This window comes from Centroberyx affinis, unplaced genomic scaffold (genome assembly GCF_046629955.1).
Source record: "Centroberyx affinis isolate AG114_WGS23_722 - 3 ecotype Tasmania unplaced genomic scaffold, CSIRO-AGI_Caff_v1 ptg003220l_1, whole genome shotgun sequence".
NCBI lineage: Eukaryota > Metazoa > Chordata > Actinopteri > Beryciformes > Berycidae > Centroberyx > Centroberyx affinis.
Genome location: NW_027281255.1, coordinates 86968 through 111006, shown reverse-complemented (window position 1 = coordinate 111006; position 24039 = coordinate 86968). Strand labels below are relative to the sequence as shown.

Genomic DNA, 24039 nt, shown 5'->3' with positions numbered 1-24039 from the left:
GTTTTCGACAGTCTATCGTTTTGACAGTTCAGCACCACGGACAGCGCACAAGATCTTGAAGCAAAGCAGAGAGAAATCACTCCCTGGGAATAATCCAGTGTTTCATCAGTAATTGAGTTGGTGGATTTAGGTCTGCTGTTTAATTCCTATAGTCATACATCCAGTATCCCTACACAAGCCTGGAAATGTATGAAAAGGTAACTTGGCAATATTAAACTGAGCTATAGGCTACGGCTGCATGTTTTCTGTGGTTTTAGACTCTGTCATTTCACATATTCTCATGCAGAATAATTTTCATCTATAGAGGGATATAGTGTTGGTGTCCTGTGCTTTGTTTTGTTTCCCTATGTTTCATTTTGTTTTGTGGTTGACTGATGATTAGTTTGATTTAGGTAAGCCCTTGGAGATATATGCTTTATGAAGGAATAGGAATAAACTTGACTTGACTTGTTAGTATGGGCAAGATTACCGGGCAATCACACTGAAAGCCAAGAAATTAAAGTCTGGTGTGTAAGAAACTGTAGGAAGTACCTTATATATCCTGAGTACTGAAACAGAAAAAATAGAGGGCACAAGCACAGTTTTTTAAAGTTGACGCCATCACACCTCTATTTATTAGGCTAGGGACTGGAGAGCCGCATTAATCTGCAGCAGCAGCATTAGTAGGCTACTCAGCTCCAGTCAGCATGGATCCTTCTCCCTGCGCTACCCCGGTCCCTGCCCCGTCCCCGATCCCGGCTCTGGAGCGCTTACCTTTCAATAACACCGCACTGAGAAAACTCCCGGTGGATACCTCGGACGCCCCGGGGTCCCGGACGGTCAGCGGGGCGTGTTTCTCCCGCATCCGGACCTTGCAACCCCTGCTCCGGCCAACCCTGGTGGCTTTATCCCGGTCAGCGCTGGCCTTGCTCGGCCTGAGCGCCCAGGACGTGCTGAGCCATCCCGCCGGTCCGGAGTACCTGAGCGGGTCCCGGCCGCTGCCCGGCTCACAGCCGGCGGCGCACTGCTACAGCGGACACCAGTTCGGACTGTTCGCGGGGCAGCTGGGGGACGGAGCGGTGCTTTATCTCGGGGAGGTGGAGGGACCCGGCACCCATGGGCGGTGGGAGATTCAGGTGAAAGGTGCAGGAGTCACACCTTACTCCAGGTAATATTTGTCCTACTGTGGTGTCACTACAGGCAGTTATGGGGTTCATAGACCAAGAGAAATTCCAAGATAAATTCATGAGAAAAACAAGAGAGAGACTCCTAAACAAATATGAGAAAATATAGAAAAAATACTCCAAAACAAATTAGACAAAACATGAGATACTCCTGAACAAACATGAGAAAAAATCTGAGAGATACTGCTAAACAAATATGAGAAACCATGAGATATAACCCTTGCAAAAAATACATTTCACATATACTTCAGAGTGTGTATAGAGATATGTTTCAAAATACACATTTGTGCATGTAGATGAGTGGATCAAAATATATGTTGTATATAGGCCTATAGGCCATAAGATACATGTTGTCAGCATGTAAAAAAAAGTTGTATTTCCAGCATCCAGAATATATTCTGAATAAATGTCACATGTGCAAATACATTTTTTTATATATATATATATTGAAACATATCTATACTGTGCATATATTCTGAGTCATATGTTAAATTTATGTTTGTTCATTCATTCATTCATCCATTTACTCCATTCATTCATTTATTAAATCAGACAATATATTTTGGTGCAGTTTGGGCCCACCATGTACCATAATGCAACCCAGGAACAGTTTACAAATCAGCATGATCCTGTGTGAAAATGTCAGGCCTTATATATTTTATATATTTTCTCTCACCAAGTAATAAAATTGAAGCCAGTGACACAGCAAGCCTCTCCTGAGTCACGCTCATCAGAAGCACGTGAATGCTTTAACCCAAGCAGAGCTGCTTAAGAGATTAACTGCTTGGCACACATTTAATTTACCCCCATTGCTAAACAATGTGTGTCCAGCTCAGTGGAAACACCTCACCTCTGTAGCAATCCTGCTTATAGTTTCGCCCCTTTTGTTTTGTCCCGTGAAAAACACTAAATGAGTGTTTGAGGCATTTGTTGCACCTATCGCACCTTCTCACCTCTATTCACAATAATAGGTACAGCTAGAGGGCCTGTCATGAAGGGTTTTGTTTACCAGAGCTTTAGGAGAGACATGCCACCATGTTGGAGGAGTGACAACAAAACAAAAGTAATCTTATCTTGTCTTCGTCCCTGACAAAACAAAGAAAATGCCTATTTTTTGTACAGTGGTAGTGTTTAAATCATACTATACAAGAGAGCTGTTTCTACCTTACCTACAGATATACTATTTAAACTTTTACTCTTTTTTTTAAGACATTGAGCTGAGTAAGAATTTCATTGCACTGTGTACTTGTACCTGTACATATGACAAATAAAACTTGAACTTGAAAAGATCTGGGAGGAGAGGGTGACAATGGTGGAGTCTCTCCTTTTGTTGTCACTCCTCCAACATGGTGGCCTGTCCTCAGTAACCAGTGGTAACCGCTGTCCAAACATTGGGTTTTTGCTACTTTGCAGAGACTGCTTTAGCAAGAGACAGGCTACAAGTAGATTACTGTCAATACAATACAATACTATTCATTGTACTATTATTACTACTATACTATTCATATGAAAACTGAGGGAAATTAACTTGTGCAGTGTAACAGCAGGCAACATTCAGCTTTCACATTACTCATTAATAACAGTTAACAACAATTACAGTTAACTTATAATTCTGCTATGTCAAGAAATGCTAACGTAAAGTATACAACATACTCAGCAGTGGGGAGTACATAAAACAAAACATTATTCAGATATAACACACCTCATTGGCTCATTCATTGGCCAATCAGCATTGAGTATTCCACAAAGCCGTGTAATAAATGCACTGTGACTCTCTTAGAGACGGCGATGGCAGGAAGGTGCTTCGCTCCAGCATCAGAGAGTTCCTGTGCAGCGAGGCCATGGCCGGCCTGGGGATTCCCACCACCCGCGCCGCCTCCCTCGTGACCTCCGACCTCCGCGTCAACAGAGACCCGCTCAACAACGGCCGGCGCGTTCCCGAGCGCTGCTCAGCGGTGCTGCGGGTCGCCCCGTCCTTCATCAGGTGGAAGACCTGTTCACTGTTTTTATACTTTGTCTGCAGGCAGATATTCCTGACAGGCCTCCCTGACACAGTGCTATAGGGATGGGACGATATGCTTATCTCACGATACAATACGATACAATATTATACAATACAATACGATGCGATACAATATTATACGATACGATACGTTACACTATTATACGATACAATACAATATTATACGATACCCTATTATACGATATGGTACACTATTATACGATACGATATGATATGAAACAATATGATTTTATATATTATATGATACGATACAATACGATACGATATGATGCAATATTATATGGTACGATACAATATTGTACGCTACGATATGATACAATATTATACGATATGATACACTTATACGATACGCTACAATACACTGTGATACAATATGTTACGATACAATACAGTATTATACAATACGATATATGATTTTTTATATTATACAATACGATACAATACGATACGATACAATATGGTTTTATATATTATATGATACGATACAATACGATACGATATGATACAATACTATATAGTATTATACAATACAATATTATATGATTTTATAAGATTTTATATGATATTATAAGATATGATTTCTGAGCCACACATCTTTCTAGCGATGCCATTGGCTGCTAGAACGTAAACAACATTTTAAAAATGTCGTTACAAAGTGACAATAATATAATTTGGATGGAGAGCTTGTGAATCTGTGATGGTCAAGCATCTCATTTGTGCTTACTACAGCAGAATAACATGGAGCTAATATCACCATTCATTTTCTGCCCCACGATACGTATTGTCACATTTTGTTATTGCAATATTTTGAATTTCGATATATTGTCCCGTCCCTCGTGCTATCCCGGGGAAACGAGGAATTGGTATTAAGTGAAATGGAAAACTAAACTAAAATCAAACTAAAATCAAAAACAGGCCTAATACAAATAAAAATATGTGTTAATAGGTGAATTTCACTCAGTTTGTTTGAATGTGAAAAAGAATATTTAGCCTCTCTCATAGCTTCTCTGTCCTTTCTGTAGGTTTGGATCTTTTGAGATCTTTCTGGGCCGAGATGAACTGTCAGGTCTGCAGGGTCCCAGTGCGGGGAGGGACGACATCCGCGCCCAGCTGCTGGATTACGTCATCGAGACTTTCTACCTCTGCATACAGCAAAGTCACAGCAACCGGAAAGACAGGAATATGGCTTTTTTCAAAGAGGTAAGAATTGTTTTCTGACAGAATGAGTCGGTGGTTTGGAGCAAAGTCTTGAACAATGAAATTAAGACAAGGTTTCAGTCATTTCCAAGAGATCAATCATGACGAATGAGTAAGTATTTAGTCCGCCTGTCTTAAAAGTCAATCAATAATTAATTACTACATTCATTTTGAGATTCAGTGTAACTATAGTAAACAAACAAGACCAGTGCCAAGCAGATTGTCAGCCTCTATCAGCCTCTACTCTGCGTCCTCCATTGTTTCTCCACCTGGTGGATCTGGAGGGAAATCTGCTGGATTGCTTTACGGCACAAAACAGGAAGAGGTTCTGTTTTTCCAGAGCAAACAGAGATAATGCTTGTGCCTTGTTGATAGAGATTAAACACAACTCTCATCAAGAAAGTAACACAAGCAGTGACCTTTGACAGAGGGTGGTTAAAGATAGCTGCCCTACAAGAGAGAATTTGAGTGATGCCATGTCAGAAAACACACCACACATCGCCCTAGGACTACCAGAAGCCTCTTGCTGGGTCTTATTGTTGCTGTTTCCTTCATTTTGAGCATGACCTAAACACCATGAAGACATTTCATATTCTGTAAAAATTCCTCATAAATGCTCGTTGTTTCCAGGTGATGCTGCGAACCGCTAGGCTAGTAGCCCAGTGGCAGTGTGTGGGCTTTTGCCACGGCGTCCTCAACACAGACAACATGAGCATCCTGGGTCTGACTCTGGATTACGGCCCGTTTGGCTTCATGGACAGGTGAGCTGCTGCCTTATTCGTCTCTGGAAAGGGAAAAGGAAAAGGAAAAGCCAAACACACACGGCCTAACTCCTTCAACTAATGGACGCCCTGCAAAACCAAACTAGAGCAGTGCTTCCCAACTTTTTTCCTTAACGGACCCCTACTCTATCACCGAGTAAACAGACGACCCATGACGAAGTGACATATTTTATGGATATTTCATATTATATTCAATGCATAACAATAACAGCACAGAACAACCGATAACTGTACAATTAACCCAAATAGTGAACGCAATAACTGCAGGAAGTTTGTGTAAAACGAGCAATTTAGATGAATATTGAGCAGATTATGTGAATATTGCATCAGAGATTAGTTTTCCTGATATTTTTAGGAACGTTTTATACAATTCTCTGTGTTATTTATTTTTAACTATCATACATAGTTATTATGCTTATTTCGGACAAATTCAGTGTTTTCTTCTCCCTGATGCTCGGCCCTTGTTCTATTAGCTCTTTGGTTGTTTTAACTGTGAACTTTTCTAATGCAGGACGAGGCTGTTTAGCAGAGAGTGAATATAGCTTGTGTTCATGTCTTCACCGCGTCCTTATCCTCGTTTATATCTTTAAAAAAACATCTAAACTTTAAAAATAAAACTACATTTAGTTCTTTTCTTCACAGAAATTAATGAAATGCTGAGATATACTGTATATATATTTTTTGAAGTTTTCTTACATCCCTTAAAACCAAGAAGGCCTTGTGACCCCCCGTGAAGCTTTGGCGACCCCTAGTGGGGTAGGTTGGGAACCAGTGCACTAGCAGTGGTTCTCAACGTGGGGTCCAGGGACCACCAGGGGTCCTTGAGGGGGTTCCAGGTGGTCCCCAGCAAACTGATGAATTGTTAAACTTCAGCATTATTTCATTTACAAGAAGTTAACACAATTAGAGAATGTAGAAGAATGACTGTTCTGATCATAGTTTCTCTGTTATCTCTCTGCCTACAATACAGATAGTCAAGGAATTCTGGACAAAATCATATCTAGCAATACAAGTATTCTCAGATTTGGGTCCAAGAGACAAAATCTCATCAAATGGGGGTCCGTGGCCCTAATGTGGACTCAATTAGGGGTCCTTGATATGAAAAAGGTTGAGAATCCCTGCACTAGAGGACTGTCTCAGAAATGTTTTGAGAGAGGTTAGGAAAGGAAAGACTGTAGCATGATTGTCTCTTTCTCTGACCTTCCAACATTATGAATGCCATGGTCATGAATGAATGAAAAAAAGTTAATTGGCAATATATTTTTTTATTTTATTTATGTGGAACGACCTGCCCTGCTAACTCACCACCATCTTTTAAATCACTTCTCAAAACACATTTTTATAGACTTGACAGTTTGTAATTGATTCATAGTCTTTTAGTTAATCATTTTTTCTTGTCATTTTATTAATTAAATGTCTTTTCCATTTGCTATGTTTTTTCTACTGTTTATTAATTGTATATAGTATTTATTCATGCATTTTGATTATTCTGTTTTATAAAATGATTTGAAAACATGTTTTCAGAAAAGCTGCTATATAAATAAATAGTATTTAATTTTATTTAATGTTATCCTCCTTCCTTGTTCCTTACTTTCAATTCAAGTATGCCAGTTAGCTAACCTGCACTGAATAATTGTGGTTCTCTCTGTTGAGGTTTAACTCAAGCAATGACATTATTCATTATTTCTGCTTCCAAAGACTTGTACAGCTATAATTTCACATAGCAAAACCTTCGGCTCAAACTATGTTAGTAAAACTCTAATCTAAGACTTGGTGATTCTGAGTCTCATGATCATGTTTTGAAATAACTAGGGAGAATCCAAATCCAAATCCAAATGTATTTATAAAGCACATTTAAAAACAGTTGACCAAGTGCTGTACAATCAAAATAGCAAAAACCATAAAACAACACAATAAAAACAAAGACCAAGAAGTGAAGAAGATAAGGAATTCATTGACAGTAATTTCATGCCTTCTTCTGCATCATATTCCTGAACACCCTCCTCCCCCTCTGTGTGTCAGGTTTGATCCAGACTTCGTGTGCAACGCCTCGGACAGAAGAGGCCGCTACTCGTACCAGGCTCAGCCGTCTGTGTGCCGCTGGAACCTGGCCCGCCTGGCGGAGGCGCTGGGCTCCGAGCTCCGCCCGGCCGATGCGGGGGCCGTCCTGGATGAGTTCATGCCCACGTACGAGGCCTTCTACCTGGGTAACATGAGGAGGAAGCTGGGCCTCCTGAGAAAAGAAGAGGTGGAGGACAGGGAGCTCGTATCAGACCTGCTGCACCTTATGCACAACACAGGTACAGGAAATCCACAGCTGGAAACGTCAGGGAACTTGTATCACAAAGTTTAAGGACTTTTTTTTATATTTTTTTGGTAATGTGGTGAAGTATGGAAATCTGTAAAAGTTATGCTGAATTTACCCTGTCATCAATATCTGTGGCAAGTAGGGCTGGTCGTTCAGTGGAATCATATTGTGATGATTTGGTGATTTTGGGATATCGTGACACATCCCAAAATAAAGAATCTATCTATCTATCTATCTATCTATCTATCTATCTGTCTATATGTTGTCAAAATTGATGATAACAAGCAAATTTGATTTAAAAACTCTGGCGATATTAAACATTTCAAGGAATATTATCTGAAAATGTCAGTTTTGTTTGACATCACACCTAACATCACCATTCGGTTCAATGGGATGAACATTGATTTGATTATTTAACGTGATTTTGCATACGCGAGCCATATCGTGATACATAGGTATTGATATCGCCAAAAATCCTTATGATTATCGTGATATTGACTTCAACCATATCACCTAACGCTACAATATAGGAATCATACTTCTCATTTTAGATGCTCTTTTCTATCTCAGTCCGGTCCTCTTCCTTCACCCCCTCCAGGAGCAGATTTCACCAACACCTTCCGCCTGCTGAGCTGTGTTCCCTGGCCAGAGGAGGGCGACAGAGAGAGGACCAGAGTGGGGCCAGTCGTGGACCGCATCCTCCAGCAGTGTGCCTCTGTAGAGGAGCTAAAGGTGGCTAACAAGCCCACTATGGAGGACCGGTGAGGGGGTGTATGGTGGTACGGTGTATGTGTTTTGAGTGTAGGCATGATTTAGATCTAAACACCCAAAGATTTGCACACCAATAAGTTTTACTTAAATACAAGTGGCCAAACACACATTATCTTCATGATATACCTTATAATTAGTTATGAAGTAAGATCTTACTCTAGCCGCCCCACCATATACTCCCAATGAATATACATGTATCCCTAGCTGAGCAGCAAATAGTTTTTAAATGATTAAATCTCTCATTTCACCTAATCATGTTTTCCTTTAATCTGCAAGCATTTTGGAGAAAAAGCTTACCAAGACAATATGTAAGTTAAATATCTGTCTTCTGCATTTATTTACACGGAATAGCTTGCAGAACTAGTTTATAGACTCCCGAGCCTTTTTCCTCCTCTCCATCGCCTTATTGTATCTGACACCTTCTCTGTTTCTAGCGAGCTGGCGATGATCCTGTCCATGGCGCAGACCAACCCGGCGATGTTCGGCATGGTGGCGGAGCGGCCGGAGGTCTCCCAGCAGCTGGAGAGGATGGGCCGGCTGAAGGAGCTGCTGGGGACCGATCAGGACGAGCTGCAGGAGAAGCAGCGTGACGACTGGATTCACTGGGTCAGCCGATACAGGTCAGGACAAAAATACAAGGGACCAATAAGAGGTGCAGGAGGCAAGAGCTGTAGACTGCCTGAAAAACAATTTGAGAGCTTCCTTCCAACATGGGATATCCACCAGTTGAACAAAAGTGACACGTGTTCTTACAAAATGATTTATACTACAAAATTCAATCAAAAAACAGTACTTTTAACTTGATCCTTGGCTGACAAAATAAAACTTTCACACACTGGATCAAGTCAAGGCTTTATTGTCCCACAAAGGGAAATTTGGTTGCAGTCAGGACCAGACAACAGCACAACCGACACATTAGAAAAACAATAAAAACACAGTAAAGATATCTGAACTTCATGTATTGAGTTCCTTTTCAAAGTGGATAATATATTGTGCGTATGCATTTGAAATTAACTCATTTCTACATTTCTCAGTACAGAGTGGCAAAGTTCCTGTTCCCTTTGCCTGTTGCCAAAATAAATATTGTCTCTGCTGGATATAAATGTATCAACAAAGCTGTGACTCTTCCTGTGATTTGTCCTGTCCCCTCCACACCAACACTTACTTTATTTAAATAACTGACTCAGGAGGCGTTTGTCCAGGGAGAGTGATAGAGTGAGCGACTTGTCTGCTGTCAGAGAGGAACAGCACCAACCCCCGCATCGTCCTCCGGAACTACATCGCCCACAATGCAATTCAGGCCGCTGAAAAAGGAGACTTCTCTGAGGTCAGCAGACGGTTTAAAGTGGTAATCTGCAAACTGTATCTGTCCTCGTTTTTGTTTTTTATTCTGGTGTCATCTTTGTTGCTAAGCGCTCGTTGTTGTGGTGTTTATGCACTGCACTTCCCACAGATCACCTGTCAATCAAACAGTGTGGGTGGGGCTTGGTTTTTCTGTCAATACAAATTTGCTCATTCTGTGTATATGCTCTTGCACTGGACTGTGAATTTATCAACTGTAAACTTCTGTAAATAGTTTTGGTATTAACATGATGAGAACATTGTATTTTGAATTTGTAAACTTCAGTATTTTTTATATTTATATTGGATTTGAATTGTATTGCTATCCAAATCCTATTTTTTGCTGCTACAGTCACCCTGTCTCCCCCTAAAGGATCAATAATATTCATCTAATCGTAACCTTGTCCCTCAGGTCCACAGGATCCTGGAAATTCTGGAGAAACCATATTCCAACGCACTTGAGCCGGATTTTCCAGACGGATCTAATTCATGTGGCGATGCGGATCAGGAAGGGAGGGAACTGAAGTGTCGAGAAAACGGAGATTATAATCCACCGAGTGCCGCCTGTGACAGGAAGCCTCCTGCCTGGGCGAGAAGCATCTGCATCACCTGATCCTCATAAAGGCTCCCAGACCCATGGAGCAGGAGAGAGATCCAGATTTAGGAGAAAAAACAAAAGCACTCTACACTCTACCTCTGACATGGTTTGGTCTTTGCATGCTGTCTCTCTCCTGCTTGCCAGTCAAGGGAGAATGTGATGTAATCCAGTGTGTTCCTGTGTTCATCAGTATGAGCATAGATTTTTGTGTGTGTGTGTGATCACATGCTTTTATTGCAGTTTAGACTAAGTTTAAGGCAGTATACAAAAACAGAACAGCAGCACCCAGACTCACTTTATTCGTTAAGTACAAATAAATGCAGGAACTTGCCTTGGTGACATAGCAGGAACATATCGACAGCTAACAGAAGTATATACTGGACAACAGGAGCTCATATTCCGTGCAAAGGGGAGAATGCAGGACTACAGCAGAAAGTAAAAAGTAAACTATTGATTTCCCTACCTCTGATCATTAAATTGAATTGCCAGTGGAGACACACTTTTCCCCCCTCTCTGTTATGTTTTATTCTGTCAGTGAATAAAATACATGAATTAGACGACTTGAAACAACTTCCAAAAAGAAAAACATGTTTTTTTTTCTGCCTTTTCACACATGGATTATAGAAGGTGCCTTCTTTCCACCTCATAAGCATGCAGAGATGTGGATAAAAGAAGGATAGATGATCCATCTACAGGGAAAAGTGTAAAAAAAAAAAAAAGGTGGTCTGTCATCAACACAAATTGTTTTGCTAAAAGAATGGTAAGTGGGAAATCTTAAGCTACAGCCGAATAGGCTACAAATTACGCATTTTTCTTTTTCTTTTTCTTTTCCATACCTCCTTGTGTAAGATATCACGCCGTAAAAATGCATTTTCTTTACAAATCGCACCTTGTCCTTGAATATATCTCTCTACATACTGTACATTCAGCATTCTAACACTATGTGCATTTAGGCAGCGTGGCATGCAGTTGGTTGCAGCCGTAGGTGAGAGTTCAGCAGCACATTTGAGTGACATATCATGAAATAGTTATTCTGAGTTAGATGGGAATGCATGGAATAGGTTCTGAGTGTTGTGGAGCAGGGAAATAGTTCATGCAATAACAGCATGTGTTCACAGAACGATCTGTATTGACACACAAGTCTATGTGTTTAGCTGATGATGTATGATGGCTCGGATGACCAGTCACAGAATGACATGTCTGGGTCTGAAACACCAGGAACACATTGACACTCATTTACAGACAGACTATAAGGTCTGCATCTTAATTTGTACACAAAAAATTATGTGTACTGAGTTTAATGAATTCAATTTAGCGGTATCAGTAGCCACAAAAATGATATCTTTAAGATGTTTGCCTTTGATATAATTTCTTAATCTATACAGAATCTGTGTGATGTGTGTTTTGATATAATTGGTGGCATATATGTGTAATAGTTTGTCAATATTTGCAATAAAAGATCCGGTACTTGTCATGAAACTGCATTAATTAACTGTGAATTATGTGTATAGGAATGTCTGCTTTAGACCCGATTAGAAGAGGTATTGTTTTAGCTCAGTATCTGAAAAAATTGTTTGACTAATATCTAATAGACACAATGTTTTATTTAGAGCTAATACCCAAAAGAGTGTTTCTTTTATTGATAAATGGATACAGCCTTGATGCAGTCAGTATCCATAACAACAGAAAATAATGTCCTCACAGATATATGGGGTTTTATACAACAGGTACCAATGCATTTGTATTACTTTAAGTTTTCTTAGAAGTAGAAAATATTGCTGGCACCAGAAGTGTTGTCATGGCAACCAATAAAGCTTGGCTAGCAGTGCTTTATAAGAGTTATCAGCGTGGCTGGAGCAGGTCTTTGACCAATCAGATTGCTTGGATGAAAATACTCATTGTATAGCATTGATTATTGATTTTATTTTTTCATATTTTATCCGGCTCTATGTCAACCTTGTCATAACCAAGGAGCTAGTTAGCTGCTTTTCTTGTTTTCTCCTGTTTTATAAGTATACTTTTTATGTATACTACTTTGAAGCAAACTTTTCAGCCAGTACACATACAGTACATTGGTTAATTGTTAACTGAATTATGAGTATTGCATCAGTAAAGAACATCTCTACCACCTATATAATAAGGACAAGGCAGCAGACTATAGCCTGTACTGAGACAGCCTCCTGCCTGCTGCATAATTTGTATGCAAGCCTGTCGAAGGAAAAGGAATGCACACATTCCTGCAGGGTGTCTGTATCGCTCTTCTCTGTGATGGGAAGATAAGCAGGTTTTTCTCATTCTCTGCTGGTTCCTCTGGGTACCAAAAGAAGAACCACAGTGCAGACATGACACAGAATTACACTTCTGCACTTCATAAGCCGCCCTCATACCCACCCATCACCCTCACATCTCACAGTCTTTTGCAGGCACCAGCACTTCATAAGACTGGCTCAACTTGTTTGACCATGTTGTATGGCATGCAAACAAATTGCACAGTTATGGAAAGGCGATAAGAGGGACGGACCTAACCGGAATGCCCCTATGAAAAATAGGGTTGTTTAGTGCGTGGGTTGACTGTGGTTGCTACAATTGCATGGTTATAAATCTTTAGTGCCATCAGGAAGAGGCGGGTGAGATGACGACAGCTATATCAGCCCTCTGAAAAACTGAAACCTACACTGTATTTGACTCTTGCCTGTGTCGGGAGATGGGAGCTGTTGAACCAGGAGAGCAAGAAAGTTCATGAACACAGTGACGAGTGAAGAGGACAGATATGGCGTGTGTCCCAGAGCTTCTCTTGGCCACTTTGGAAGAGCTGGTTGAGAAGGAGCTGAGGACTTTTCAGTGGTTCCTTTACAATGATGTCCTCAAGGGATTCCCTCATATTCCAAAATGTCGGCTTGAGGGGGCGGACAGGCCGGGTACTGTGGATGTTTTGGTGCAGACATACGGCTACGATAGTGCTGTTACTGTCACACTGGATATACTCAGGAGGATGAAACTCCACCTCCGGGCTGAAACACTGAAGAATATGTATGATGAAGGTAAAAAAGTAAGAAAAGAGTACAGCAGTTCACAGTTTCCTTTGTTTGTAAGATAAAATTGTTTGGTCGTGTAACAAGTATTCTTTCTTTTTCTTTATCAGTTCCAAGTGCTCATGTGGGCAAAGGTAAGAGGGCGAAGTCCCAAAGATGCTCACATCCATGCTAACATGTTCAAACTCAAACATACACATGCACAGATGCAAGATTAAAAGCTGAAAAGTTTAGAAGAGCTAACACAAATACGAGCACAATATTGTTTTTTTTATTCTTTTAATAGGAATTGACCAGCATGCAGTCCAAGAAAAACTCAAATCCACTCTGAGGGACAAGTGCCAAAACGTTTATGAGGGGAACACAGATGAAGGGGACACCATCTATTTAAACAAAATCTACACCGAGCTGCACCTGATCGAAGGAGCCTGGGGAGGCGTCAGCGAGGAGCACGAGGTCAGACAGCTGAGGTCCAACCACGTAACAACAGAGGAATCCTCCGTTAAACCCAACGACATTTTCAAACCCCGGGCCAACCAAGAGAAGCGAATCAGAACCGTGCTTACCCAGGGAATAGCTGGAGTGGGGAAAACTGTCTGTGCACAGAAGTATACTCTGAGCTGGGCAGAAGGGGAAGAAAATCAGGACATCGGCTTCCTCTTCCCGCTTCCTTTCCGTGAACTAAATTCCAACATAGGCGGGAAGGACTACAGTCTGATGGGGCTGCTCCATCAGTTCTTCCCTGAGATGAAACCGCTTGAGACACTGGGAACGGAATGCAAAGTCCTGTTCATCTTTGACGGCCTGGACGAGTGTCTCCTCCCCCTGAACTTTAAACACAACAAGGTCCTGAGAGACGAGACTGAGCCCGCCTCGCTGGACGTGCTGATCACGAACCTCATCGCAGGAGATCTGCTCGGCAATGCTCTCGTCTGGATCACCTCCCGACCCGCAGCAGCCAATCGCATCCCACGAAAACATATCCACCAGTGGACTGAGGTCAGAGGGTTCACCAATACACAGAAGGAGGAATACTTTAAGAAGCGGTTGCATGACGAGAACCTCGCCGTCAGGGTCATCAACCATGTGAAGTCATCGAGGAGCCTCTACATCATGTGTCACATACCGGTTTTCTGCTGGATCACAGTCACTGTGTTGAAGAAAATGCTGCGTGACAACGTGACCGGAAGCATGCCCAACACCCTGACTGAGATGTACGCATTCCTCCTTCTCTGCCAGACCGACAAGATGAGAGAAGGGGAGTATCCCATGGAAAGCGACAACGTTGTTTTGAAACTGGCAGAGCTGGCCTTCCGTCAGCTGGAGAGAGGCAAACTGATCTTCTATGAAGCCGACCTGAAAGAGTGCGGCATGGACGTGAAGGAGGCGACCATCTACTCGGGCGTGTGCACAGAGATCTTCGTGATGGAGGGGAGAAGGCAGCGAGAGGTTTTCAGCTTTGTACATTTGACCATCCAGGAGTTTTTGGCAGCCGTCTACGCCCATCACGCCTACATGCGCAGAAAGGAAAACGTTCTCCTCGGATACCTGAAAAGGATATCCGCAAGATGGCTCCCCAAGTCGGTCTTCAACTTCCACAAGACTGCCATCGATAAAGCCTTGGAGAGCGAGGACGGCCATTGGGACCTCTTCCTTCGCTTTCTCCTGGGGCTGTCGCTGAGGTCGAATCAGCAGCTCCTCGGTAGAGTGCTGGATATGGAGGCAGACGGAGAGGAAGACATGGAGAGGACCGTCCAGTTCATCAAGGAGAGGATCAAAGAGGAACCAGAGACCAAGATCAACCTGTTCCACTGTCTGAGTGAGCTGAAAGAAGAGTCGTTGGTGCAGGAGATCCAGAGCTTCGTGAGCTCTGGGAGGCTTTCGGCCAAACAACTGTCGCCAGTCCAGTGGTCAGCGCTCACCTTTGAACTCATGACGTCAGAGGCAACACAGGACGAGTTTGACCTGAAGAAGTACATAAGATCAGAAGAGGGGGTGGTGAAGCTGCTGACTGTCATTACATCATCCACACGTGCTCTGTAAGTTTGGCAAACAACTAAAATATGGTATTCCTACTGCATATTGGTTATAATTATACTGTAGGTTGTGAACAAATTTCATTTCCATGCAGTTTTTATATCTTTATAGACTTGTGTTTTGTAATTTACCAATACAGAGATGTGATGCAAATACCCCAAGTACTATTTAGGGTGAGTGCCTATGTAGAAACCTGACATTGGCCTGGCTTTTAGAACAAAGGGATGTAAGCAGGTGTGTCATTGAGGAGTTTTAGTTCTACAAACATTTCTCTTATTGGTTGAGTTAAACCTCAGTGGGCGGAGCCAAATAACAGTTTTTCTGGCTAAGTAACATTACATTGAAGCCCAGTGAAAGAGAAGAGGTAAGAGAGGAGGAAGCTAATATTATGAAGCCTAGCGCTCTGCTACTAGCTGAAAAAACACAATCTAACCATACTAAGTCATCTAGGTTAGCTAGTTAGCCAGTTGACCTTCAAACTAGCCATACTAGCCTATAGCTGTCTAGGTAAGCTAGTTAGCTAGCTGAATGAATGAAAAATGTCATTACCATTTATATTTTTTATTTTTATTTTGACTAGAGTTCCTTCTTTGCCACTGAAGTTTGCCAGTTAGCTAACTTGCGCTCAGAATAAACTGTGGTTCTTTGGCTCCGCCCACTGAGGTTTGACTCAACCAATGAGATTATTTCTGCCCTCAGAGCAGTTCTGCCTCTGAGAAATGTTTGTGTAACTAAAACTCCAATCTGCTGCTCTCATTTGGGCGTCTCCCATCAGACGTGTCTTGTTAAATGGTTAAATTGTTAAATGTTAAATTGTTAAATTAGGCCAAAGCCACCTCTAGAAGGCTCAACAATGAATGAAAAATAAATAAATAGAAATTAAGTAAATAAATAAAAAATAGTAAAATGTAATAAACAAAATGGTATTTTTCTCAGGAGTAAAGATGTTTTATTTTTTCTTCAAGGTTAAATCGCTGCAACCTCAGTGAGAGCTGCTGTGACGTTTTGGCCTCAGCGCTCAGCTCAGCCTCCTCTCACCTGACTGAACTGGACCTGAGCGACAACAAGCTGCAGGATTCAGGAGTGAAGCTGCTCTCTGCTGGATTAGCGAGTCCACACTGTAAACTGGAGATACTCAGGTCAGTAATGGTGTTATTAGCTTCCCTTTACCACCAATACACATGAGGTGGGCACTTGACTCACATGACTTGGACTCGAGTCGGACTTGAGTCACAATTTTAATTGAGACATGACTTGATGCATGCAGAGAATACATGAGACCTGACTTGATTTGGACTTGATTCTGGAGACTTGGGACTTGACTTTGACTTGTACTTTGATGACTTGAAAAGGTTTCTAAAGTCTTGACTTGAGATTTTGTGTTTGTGTAAATGACTTAGATTGAAAGTGATGAGATTTGTTCCAGCAGACGACTGAATTTGACTTTTCTGAATTTGTATGGAATGATTGAATTTATTCAAGTTGAAACTGATTATAGAAATCAAACTCATGATGCTCTTACCAAGTTTTTATCCTTTTAAAACCATATTGCATTGAAAAGTCATAGATATTGGCTTGACTTGGTGTTCCACATTTAGACTTGAGACTTGACATTAATGACATGGACTTGACTTGGTGTTCTACAGTGAAACTTGAGACTTGACATTAATGACTTGGACTTGACTTGATGTTCTACATTTAGACTTGAGACTTGACTTGAGACTTGTGCCTGACGACTTGAGACAAGTCGAGGTAAAAGGTAATGATTTGGGGTTAAATTTAATATCAACAAACATGAAATGCAATTAAATGATACAAATCCACTTGCTGTTTGGCTGTATGGGGCGGAATAGTGAAATGTAATTACATTATCTATTGATTCTCTTAAAATAAAGCTAAAAATCTGCATGATTCCTATTTTTTCCCCTTTGTTCAGGTTAAATAAGTGTAAACTGGAAGGAGACTGCTGTGCTGCCCTGGCCGCCGCTCTCAGCTCAGACTCCACCCGGCTCAGAGAGCTGGACCTGAGTGGAAACGACTTCCAGGAAACAGCAGTGAAAGCTCTGTGTGTGGGACTGTACAGCCAGTACTGCAAAGTGGAAACAGTGAGGTTATTTCACGCCGATGTATTCTTTATTTCCATCAATTTTATCACATAATCCTTGGATATATCAGTCTCTGTGACCGACAGGACAGAAGACTGGCCTGGACTTGACTTTAAACACTTTCCATGCTGTTAGGGTAGAAGGGTGAAGGAAAAAAATCCCTGTCATTTTGATAAATAATGTTTTTTCATGCAGGTTGGAGCGGTGCAAGCTGAAAGAGAATTGCTGTGCGGATTTGGCTTCAGTTTTCAGCTCAGTCTTCTCTCACCTGAAAAACCTCGACCTGAGTCACAACAGCCTGCAGGATTCTGGTGTAACGCTGCTCTGTGCCGGACTGAGGAGTCCACACTGCAGACTGGAAACTCTCAGGTCAGTGAACACCACACAAGACTTGATGTTGCTGTTTCACTAGTTAAGAGTTTATAATAGTACTTACCTGGTTATCTCCTGTTTTGGTAACTGTTAAGACCTACTGATATTCCAGGACATATTTGCTAACTCTCTGTTAGCGCTGCACAATTAAACAGAAAGAAAGAAGAAGAAAACAAAACAAAAACAAAAACAAAAAAACAAAATGAAAATTGTAATATGCAATTTCCAGATCGCATGAAGCTGCAATTATCAGAGTGGTGGCTGTTCAAAATGGATCCTAAACATGATATTCTGTTCCTGATATTCTGTTCTGGCCTATAAATTAAATAGTACATTGTAAAAAAAAAAAAAACTGTCATTGTATTCAAACAGAGTGAATCTTAAGCAACAACATCTCAGCTTTTTATTGAAAAGGTGTCCTGTTTGCTGAAAATCTAAAATATTGAAAAATCTGTGTCTGTATACTGTATTGGAATTTAGATTGCAATATTCAGCAAAATAACAACAATTCATTTAATCTCAAAACATTTGAGCCAAATTGAAAAAATGTGACTCCATGCAGCTTTTTGCTGTTCACTCTGATTAGAAAACATCAGATGTGTTTCACATAAAAATCACAACTGGGAAACTTTCATCTGCAGTGTGAATGCAGCCATAGTTTGCAGCAATGTGCCAAGTCAAACATTTAGCAGCTTAAATCTTTTTCTTCATTAAGATACAACAATGATGAAGATGGCAACCACAATGAAGATGATAATAATAATATAATGATAATAATATTTATTTATAGAGCACTTTTCAAAATCCACGTTACAAAGTGCTTCACAAAGGCAGCAAAATAAAAATAAAACAGACAAGTCATAAAATCATCAGGTTTTAAAAGAAAACAGAAAAGAAAAACATTTTTTAAAGGAAATAAAAGACAGTTCAAAGGAAATTAAAACTCAAGTAAAATCAGCAAAGGCTCTCCAATAAAAGTATGTTTTAAGAAGGGACTTAAAGGAGATCACTGACTCAGCCGACCTGATTTCCTCAGGATTTTCCTCAGGTCATAATGTGGAGGGTGGGGTCAGATCATCTTTTAGTGAACTATAAATGATAATGTGTAGGAACTGTTTTTATTTTTCCCCCCCACCTGTCAGGCTCAGCTGGTGCGGTCTCACAGAGAATAGCTGTGAGCAGATTGGCTCGGCTCTCGGCTGTGACTCCGCCCACCTCAGAGAGCTGGACCTGGGTGGAAACGACCTGCAGGATCCAGGAGTGAAGCTGCTCTCTGCTGGACTGCAGAGTCCACACTGCAGACTGGAGACATTGAGGTCAGCTGCAGTTTCACTAGACACAGCTAATAATATTGTGGTCCATGCATGTAGTTAGGTGCATATCCATTTTCTGTTTGTTATAAGATAATAATCTGCAACATTTTCATATAAATAAATATATGTTTTGCTGCTCTCTATCACCAATTGCTCTAACACAATAGTGATTCAGCCTATATCCAGTTCATTAAGCTTTTCCATTGTCTGTTCTAAACAGCCGGTGTCTGGTAGTTTAACGTTTCCGGTTTGTTTGGAATAAACAGAAGAAGAAGAACTGGGCAGTTAGCATGAGATCTCTGGATGGAGATGGAGACAAAAAAAAAGTTTTGTCTGACCACAGAATATGAAAAAGGACACAGGGAACAAGGATTAATTTGACTTTTTGTATTTAATTGAACTGGAAAGAATTGGTAGGGATTCTTCATGTCAAAACAGATAATTTTGAGGAGTGAAGAAGTTCAGTTTATCAGTGGAATTCCAGAAAAAAAATCGATTTCTCTCCTGCAGGTTAAACGAGTGTAAGCTGCAGAGCTGCTGTGAAGCTCTGGCCTCGGTGCTCAGCTCCTCCCGGCTGACAGAGCTCGACCTGAGCGACAACGAGCTGCAGGATCCAGGAGTGAAGCTGCTCTCTGCTGGACTGGGGAGTCCAGACTGCAGACTGGAGACACTGAGGTCAGCTGGATTTACATTTTAGGCCTTTAGATGATATATAGGGACGGGACGACCTGCTTATCTCACGGTACGATACAATACGCGATATGGGGTTCACGATTCAATACAACCACGATACGATGTAATACATAAAAGTTCAATCATGACAAAGTCTGACTGTGCAGAATTATGTTAATTTCTGAGACACAAATCTTTCTAGCGATGCCAGTGGCTACAATTTAAAAATGTTATTTATTTATTTATTTATTTATTTGTTGGTTTATTTAACAGGGACAGTGCACATTAATAAACATTGCTGTAAATGCGCCTAGAGAGGCTATTTTTCATCTGTAGTCCCTGGACAGATGTTACAGAGTTACCCTAAAAACAGAATATAATATATAATGTAATATAATATAAGATTGAAATTACAAAGTTATTGAGATCATTTTTAAGCATGCAGAACAATAATAAAAAGAAAAGAGAATATTAATGTTAATCACAGCACAGTGTATAAAATACATAAATCAGTCTGACACAATAAAAGCAAAACCACAATAAGACATGCATGCAGGTACATGAGGGCAGACTGGTGATAGCAAGATAGTGTTACAAAGTGACAATAATATAATTTGGATGAAGAGCTTGTGAAACTGTGATGGTCAAGCGTCTCATTTGCAATTACTACGGCAGAATAAAATGCGACTAATATCGCGATTCAATATGTATTGTCACATTTTCGTATCGCGATATATAGAATTTCGATATATATCGTCCCATCCCTATTAGCTGATGCTCTTATCTAGAGCAGCTTGCCTTGATTGCAACAGTAAAATAAGCTTCAATTCCCAGATCACCAGCATTGCAACCAGTAGTAAGGACCGCAAGGGTCAGAGCGATATTACCCTGAAAATAAATGAAACAAAAATATTCCTGTGACACTGGAATGATAGAGAAATGCACAGAAAAGAAATTAGAGAGGTAAGGGCAAAGGAGAGAGGTAGAAAGGCTTTTTTCATACAGCTGAACAAGACACATTAGATAGGACAAACCAATTTTAAATTCTTTGAAACACATTTATAAAATAGACCTCATCTGTAACATGAAAAAGAGAATACTGTTTTTCTGAGCTGAAATTTTTATTGTCTTACTTTCTATTTTAGTTTCTCTTTGGCATCAGAGAGGACAGCAAACTAAGAACTTCACTGTCCAGGGCATCTTGTTTTTTCTCTGTGCATATGACAATAAAGAACTGGACTTGACTTGAATGTCGCCTACCCAGGCTGTCGTTCTGCGGAATCACAGAGGAAGGCTGCACTTATTTGTCTTCAGCGCTGAGATCCAACCCGTCCCGCCTGAGACAGCTGGACCTGAGCTACAACCACCTGCAGGACTCCGGAGCCAAGCTGATCTCTTCTCATCGGGACGACCCGCTCTGTAAACTGGAAAAACTCCGGTAAAACAAACAGTGCAATGCAGAAACTATCCATCATAACAAAGTATTTAGTCTCAAATTGAGTCTTAACATCTTTCCGGGGATTATTGATGGCTCAGTTGGCTAAGGTGCATATCTGTCCTGGATTTAAATCTGTCCTGGGACCCTTCACTGTCTAGTGTCAACTATCAAATAAAGCATAAACCCTCCCCCCCCCCAAAAAAAAAAGGAAAAGCTTGTTTTCCTTAAAGCTGCACTAGGTAAGAATCCACCTGTCTTATCAGCCTAAATCACAAAGTGGGACAGCAGCATAGAAAAGCGTCCCATCCCCACTAACTGAGACGCTGTAGACTGCCAGATGGTAAACATGAGCAAGCTGTGAGCAATTTACTGACGTCACTATACAGGATTTCTGGGTATTGACGTTCAAACAGTTTTTAAACAGTAACATTACCTCTTGCTGCCATTTGGAGCCGCCAATGTGTGAAGTTGCCTATGCAGCTTAAAAACAAGCAGAAAAATGTGCCAATGGGGTGAGATGATTTCACTTGTTTCAGTGCAGTTTCATCATTTTCTTAACATTTTTTTCCAAGTGACAATATGTTGAAATGAAGCTCCATCACACCACTGTTTTCAAAACATTAATCTTGATTCAAGACAATTCTTGAAAAAAGTTGATTGCTGTTGGAAATGATCGCAGCCAATTGGCAGATTGTTTCGGAGTCAATATTAGAGGAAATGATTAGTTAAGATGGATATTTTTTGTTGTTTGTAACATGAGTTGTGGTTCAAAGTTTCATTTCATGTTCCAGTTTCCCATTACAGTGCAGATGAAATTAACCACAGCAGATAGAGGATGCAAAGTGCAACAACAAGTATTTATAGTTATGTAAACTTTGCAGTGATTACATCATCATGGAAGAGGAAAGCGTGATGGTGGAACTTCCCCAGTTAACCCAGTGCAGAGGAATCGACTTTAATCTGAATGTTTCTCACTTTGAGTAAATGCAGAATGCGCTGCTACAAAGTGATACCAAGTGTGCAGGAAACAAGAAGTACAAAAACCAGATGAAAACGAGTTTTACAAGACATTCCTTAATATTAGTGAGTCTTACACTGACTAATATTATTACTGTGAGTGAGTATTTCTTTATATTCCCCCTTGTCTGCAGTGTGGACCATAATGCAGAGTGCTACTTGAAATCAACACTGAAAACATGTGAGTGTAATAATGTGTGTTTCCTATTTTTTGGCTTCTATTATTATTTGTTTTTATGCCTTTTTGAAAAGCACTTTAACGTTTTAAGTCACTTTACAGTTTAGCCATCCAATGAGACTTTGAACTTAGTTTTAGTTCTTATGCATTGTATGTGTGCAGATAAAGGAATTCAAGTAGTATGGTGTCTTTTACACATTTTCATCTGTTTCACTTGTGTTTTTGGCCTAACAACATGTTGTAACATTATTTGTCCAGCAGATGGCAGGATAGAGATCTATTTAAAGACTGACTGGAGTCTGTAATGTTGATCTTATGGTATCTGGATCAGAATAATTTTTTGAAAAACTGACTCAAAATCAGCACAAATCAGGTTGATCGTAGCTCCTGGACCATAATCCAGAATACAAGTGATGAAAAACTGGTTCCTGATGATTTGTTATGACACTATATTGATTATAATGTTAATGATGATTGGCTAACAGGGTGCAAGACTGAAAACCCCATCTTCTTTAAAAAACTTACTTTTTTAGACTAGCTTTTTTGTGATTCTTGTACTATTTCATTCACTTTGCCTATAGTTTTAATTCATCTGTTGTTGTTGTTGGCTTTACTTCTCTTTTAATTTTAATTATTTTATTTGTATATTTGTTTCACTGTTGTACTCTGTTTTAATTCTGTAAAGCACCTTGTAAACTCTGCTTAAGAAAGGTGCTATATAAATAAAGTTTATTATTATATTATTTGTTATCTCTGTCTTCACCAGACGCCTGTGAGCTGACGCTGGACTCGAACACGGCGGCCGAGTCTCTCTTCCTGTACGACGGGGGGAGGCGGGTGACGTGGGTGAGGCGGAGGCAGCGGTACCCGGACCATCCCGAGCGCTTCGAGAGCGTTTCCCAGGTGCTGTGTCACCAAGGCCTCACCCAGCGCCACTACTGGGAGGTGGAGTGGCGCGGGCGCTGGGTGGACATCGCCGTGGCGGCGAGGGGGATCCGGCGGAGGGCCAGCTCCCACCTCTCTGGGTTTGGGTACACCGACCAATCCTGGAGCCTGTACTGCTCCGAGGATCACTACAGCGCTCAGCACGACCGCCGGCCCGTGGACGTCACGCCGCCCCCCTCCTGCTCACGCAGGGTGGGGGTGTATCTGGACTGGCCGGGTGGCACCCTGTCCTTTTATAGCGTCTCCTCTGGCACCCTCAGACACCTTCACACCTTCAGCAGCACCTTCACCGAGCCGCTGTTCCCCGGGTTTGGGATGGAGGAGGATGACTGCTCCGTGGCTCTCTGTACGGTGGAGGACGTGCAGCGGGACTGGAGGACCCAAGTCCAGTCTCAGTCTTGAGTTTGGTCTCAACAACAGCTATTATCTCTGCTGAATGCAGTGATGCAAGGCGTGTCTGAGGTTCCAACCTAACATCTGTGGAACCAACATTGATTACAGGAACAATGGACATTTATAGAGATTAGCAATGGACATTTAGCTATTCCTGTAATCAATGTTGGTAGACACGCCTTGCATCCCTGCATTCAGCAGAGATAATAGCTGGGGAGGGAGCTTCTATCTGCTTTGAGCGGGTGGGTCCACAGGAAGAACAGGTTGCGCTTAGGGAGCAGCATGTATCCTTAGGGGTTAGGAAAGTGCCTCCCGAGATAGCCCAGTTGTTCTTTCCCGGGCTTACAGACAATC

The 24039-nt window shown here is 41.2% G+C and overlaps 2 protein-coding genes across 2 annotated transcripts; both read left to right on the top strand.

Annotated features, from left to right (window-relative positions):
* The first annotated feature begins 686 nt into the window (after positions 1–686).
* selenoo2 (selenoprotein O2) lies at positions 687–10268 on the top strand. The gene is given in 10 exon segments (XM_071538177.1): positions 687–1147; positions 2944–3147; positions 4209–4386; positions 5014–5144; positions 7188–7465; positions 8072–8234; positions 8679–8864; positions 9432–9485; positions 9487–9571; positions 9998–10268. Coding segments are annotated over 10 exon segments (1941 nt in total). The 3' UTR covers positions 10199–10268.
* A 2621-nt stretch (positions 10269–12889) lies between these two features.
* On the top strand, positions 12890–24012 carry LOC139660123 (NACHT, LRR and PYD domains-containing protein 12-like). Its single transcript, XM_071538180.1, has 11 exons — positions 12890–13224; positions 13326–13349; positions 13502–15254; positions 16218–16391; positions 17189–17362; positions 17553–17726; positions 18872–19045; positions 19553–19717; positions 20979–21152; positions 22304–22350; positions 23114–24012. Exons 1-11 carry the CDS (start codon positions 12954–12956, stop codon positions 23692–23694), a joined length of 3711 nt encoding a protein of 1236 aa, XP_071394281.1. The 5' UTR covers positions 12890–12953; the 3' UTR covers positions 23695–24012.
* Positions 24013–24039: the final 27 nt, after the last annotated feature.